We start from the raw sequence: 4,225 nt of genomic DNA, 5'->3' as shown, positions 1-4,225 counted from the left end.
GACATGACGTATATTATATGATGTGAGAGCAGTTAACCCTAAGCCTACATGCAATCTTTATGAAATCCTAATGAAATCTATGTGCTTTCTAGATTAATATACTCTAAATCTATATGCATCATGAAACTAACCACGCATGGCTCTAAATATGAAAACCCTAAAGTATAAGTAGCGTGTAATGACAATTGATAATCTTGCGATGCAAGGAAACGTACATTATATTTAAAATCCATCATTTTATTGATAACGTGCTATTTCAAAGCAATCGAATTTCAACTTAATCAAATCAATCTTAACAAAGTCACTAAAGACATCCGACCTTAGTGCCTAAAGGTTCGGAGGCCTAATAGGCCTCGCTTAATATGGGGAAATAGTTGAATCATGATAACCTAAGGTCTTATCAACTAATAAAATGCAATTGAAATTATATATTAGAACTAAATATCAGCGAAAATCGTACCAACCTTAAGCTTAACTTGATTAGGTTTAACCTGATGACGCCGAGCTCGTGGCAGAGAGGGCTATCTGCCAAAGGGAGAACCACGTTGATGATGGCGATGGAACCGAGAAGTGAATCATGTACAAGGCACCGATGGAGATCACGAGCAGAAACGCCGGGTTGAGCTGAGAAATCCGGAGATTGAAAAGCAGGATGGGTGCTTGCAGAACGCTAGCGTTGCTTGGTGAAGGATGCCGAGAGCGGACAGCGCGCGAAAGGTGGAGTCACTAAACAATGGATGTTGCAGAAAAGAGACGAGTGGAAGTGTGCGTGGAGGCCGTGGGATCCCGTGAACGAGATGTTGTGTCCTTCAATAGCAACCAAGTCTCCACTAATTGCACTTGGTTTTGTCCCGTTGTGAATCTCTTTCTCCACTGAAGCACCTCTCTATCAATTGTTGCTCTTTTGACCAGCCGCTTGACTCCTCGCGTATGATGGATGGAAAAGACTGGCTAAGTCAATGTGGCGATTGTGATGGAGACAGAGAGAACGTAAGCCGTGCGGGCAATGGATGAACGAGGGATCTGCGTTCGTCAACGCATCCGCTAGTGAGTGCTTCCACGTATGAGTGCTTGCGCGTTCTCCGATTTTCTGAGCGAGTCGCTTTGTAGTTCCCCCTCCTCGAATGGACTACAAGGTCCTCTTACACGAGACCCACTGAAGCCAATGAGGGTACACACCAGCGAAGCAAGGAGCGGTTGGGGTGGAGTAAGAAAACCGTGAAATGGGCTGCTTTTGTAACATCCTTAGATTAACTCACTTGAAATATTATCCGCTTTAGCCCGTCCCATAGCGGGACTTGAGGTTTTTCTTTGAGCGGACTGGTAGGCACTTTCCTAGGAGTAGTGCTGTAGCCTGGCTCACTTAACTTTAGAGTTCCAAAGTAAAACAGCTATTATGTCAAAATTTTTGCATCTGCTCTCCACCTGCCCCCATTCGCCATCCTAGAAACCTAGAAGGAGCCACTTGTACCGGTTCGTTACAGCTTTAAATGGAGCAACACAAGCCAACTAGCCCGGGCAACCAGTCCCCCCTCGTTAGACTGGATCGCTACAGCTTTACATAGAGCAATGCAAGCCAATGTCTCAACAGAATCGCGGACAAAGAGAGAGCCCCTGTGGACTGTTGGACTACCACCACGCGTGACAGTGTGGGCTGAGAATAGCTCGGCAGAGGCTGGTGTACATCCAGCAATGATGCAGATAGTCGCTAAAAGTTCGCAGAGCCACTGACGAATGAGTAAGGCATGGCAGGGCTGCTAAGCTCGCGAGGAGAGAGGAATCAGGTTCAGCAATGACTTATTACGGCCGAGCAAGTGATGAGTGCGGAGGCTTGGCGTTGTGCGTTCAGCGAAAGCGGGCGGCGCCGGCAATTTGTGGGCATTCATGGCGAAGTGGCAGGGGGCTTTGTCGGCCACGTAAAAATGCTCAACGGGTGCGTCAAGACAGCAGCAATCGTGTCGAAGCAGTGGCGGCAGGAATTCGGCAGGGTGCAGCGATGGCGTACGAGGTAGGAACCTGCTTCTCCAATTTCCCTATTCCCTTCTCACGATCCTTTCCCCTGTGTAATGCTCCGTGAAGTGTATATGGTATGCCCTATGAGCTCCTCTTCTTCTTTTTTTTTCGTGTAATACCTTCTGCCCTCTGCCCCTCGTCCACTGTAAGTCATCCGCCTTTTATATCCACATACGTCCAGAAATTTTGGTCCTTGATTTCCGGGATTTGAAGCCTGTCACAGGCAAGAAAAGCTGGTGAAATCTCCATTTGCTTCGTGTGTATGATCAATCAAATTAATCTCCTCTTGTTTCCTTTTTCGAATTTCATTCAGCTGTATGTTCCGAACTCCTCCACATCAAGGATATTGATCAAATATTCTTTTCACCATAAGTTTCGCTTGCCTTTCTCATTCATGTAACGCGACTGATCCTCTCACTTATTTTCCTTATCCGACCATCTCCTACGTGCTTTTTCCACCAAATCCATTTTCTTCCTTTCGTGGCTTATTATTTTTCCTTTTGCTCTTTTCACGATGCTGATTGGCGCCTAGAATTGTTGATTGAATATCCCCTTTACATATTGGCCAAACAAATGAGTAGATATTTAGTCGCAATTTCTTCCTTGCTTAATATCTTCTCGGACAAATCTTGCTGATTGTTCTTTAAAATTCTCTTACACGTCGGGTCAATTCGAAGCACAATTCATGACCGGGCCAACGCAATTTATGTGGATATGAAATTGTTACTAGTGCCTATAATGCAATTGCGAACTTAGTTAGTGATATTAGTGAAATAAATAATTAAATGGAGTTGCCAAATTTTAGGTGTTGACACCTTCCCGTTTGGGTCTTGATCTCTGGCGGATTAGGAACTGTCTTACAGCTTGCTAAAAATTTTAGCCGACATACTTATGTTTGTTTGGTTGAGATTGTAACAATATGCTGCCTGCCTCTATGTTTGCATTGTCAGCAGTGACCTCTGGGGCAAATAAATCTATTTAGTTCTTTAAAGTATCGGTTGTTTAGGTTTACTCTACCGTGGGATTTTCATTTCGTCATACATTGTGTCATTTTATCTGAAAATACCTTCTTATGTGGCATTCTTCCTACAGGGAGTTCTGGAACAAAAACTTCAAGCTCACATGGGTTCCTTTGGTGTAACTGGAAATCTTGTGCTTCTACCGATGTGTAACTTGTCTGGTACATCTCCTCCCTCTCTGCTACTGTTGCATATGTAAATTTTTTGTTGAAGCAATTTTCGAATGACATTGTGAAGCTCCATCGGAGGATAGTTAATTTGTAATCTGAATTGTGGTTCCCTATCTACTTTCTCCAAGGCTTTTTGGATGTTATTGTACATATAACATGGTGCTTTGACCATATAATTAGGTGGTCAGAAAAGCAGAGTTGCATTTGCCAAGATTATGTTCAAGAAACCTTTTTTTCTCGTGCGCTTAGCTCATTCACTATGGTTGTTTTGCAGATATCATGGTAATCTAGATTGGCAAAATCTCTTGGGAGGATCATGTGCGAACACTGCTAAGGTCGGACTAATGTAGTCAATTATATGTGTCATTATTTCCAATTTTACAGAACACGAAAAAACAAGCTTTTAATTTCTATTTGGTGCACTGCTATGTTCCAAATTATCTTTAGTGACATTTCTAAATAAGAATAATCTCTTTCAACACTTTCAGGTCGATATTCAAAATGAGAAGCTTCTTTTTTTTTTCATTAACGGTTACTCTACATGTTACCCTCTGTGGCAGATGTTTTGCTTTGTGGATGACATCTTCTGCTTGTTTCAAGGACACACGGAGGATGTTGCTCTTCTCAAGCAGCAATATGGATTGAACAAGACCGCGGATGAGGTCATTGTCGTCATAGAAGCTTATAGAACTCCGAGAGATCGGAGTCCTTACCCTGCTGATCAGGTCATGAGAGACATCACCGGAAAGTTTGCGTTTGTGCTCTTGGACGGCCCTCCGAAAACCACTTTTCTGGCCACTGTAACTGTGAGTAGTAATAGTTTTCTTGGTTTCATTCTGGGGGTATCTCTCTCAAACTCTCCCTCCACCTGCGATCTGTCTAATCCTTTATGTCCTCTTAATCATGCGGGATGTTGGTAGAAGTGGCCCTTTCTTCTGGGGAAGTGATTCCGAAGGTAATCTCGTTCCCTCGGACGATGCAGAAGTCATGAAGAAAGGCTGCGGGAAACTGTAGCACCATTTC

At 43.6% G+C, this 4,225-nt stretch overlaps 1 protein-coding gene across 1 annotated transcript; it reads left to right on the top strand.

Annotated features, from left to right (window-relative positions):
* Positions 1 to 3,762: 3,762 nt before the first annotated feature.
* LOC120290399 (stem-specific protein TSJT1-like) lies at positions 3,763 to 4,225 on the top strand. Its single transcript, XM_039306517.1, has 2 exons — positions 3,763 to 4,008; positions 4,123 to 4,225. The coding sequence occupies exons 1-2, from the start codon at positions 3,763 to 3,765 to the stop codon at positions 4,147 to 4,149; spliced, it is 273 nt and encodes a 90-aa protein (XP_039162451.1). The 3' UTR covers positions 4,150 to 4,225.

Source organism: Eucalyptus grandis, chromosome 2 (genome assembly GCF_016545825.1).
Source record: "Eucalyptus grandis isolate ANBG69807.140 chromosome 2, ASM1654582v1, whole genome shotgun sequence".
Taxonomy (NCBI): Eukaryota; Viridiplantae; Streptophyta; class Magnoliopsida; order Myrtales; family Myrtaceae; genus Eucalyptus; species Eucalyptus grandis.
The sequence above is the reverse complement of the archived record's forward strand: the minus strand, read 5'-3'. Positions and strand labels throughout refer to the sequence as shown.

Coding starts and splice junctions, on each gene's coding strand:
- LOC120290399 (XM_039306517.1), top strand. CDS start 3,763: ATGTTTTGCTTTGTGGATGACATCTTCTGCTTGTTTCAAGGACACACG. Junction 4,009..4,122: donor CTTTTCTGGCCACTGTAACT/GTGAGTAGTAAT, acceptor GGATGTTGGTAG/AAGTGGCCCTTTCTTCTGGG.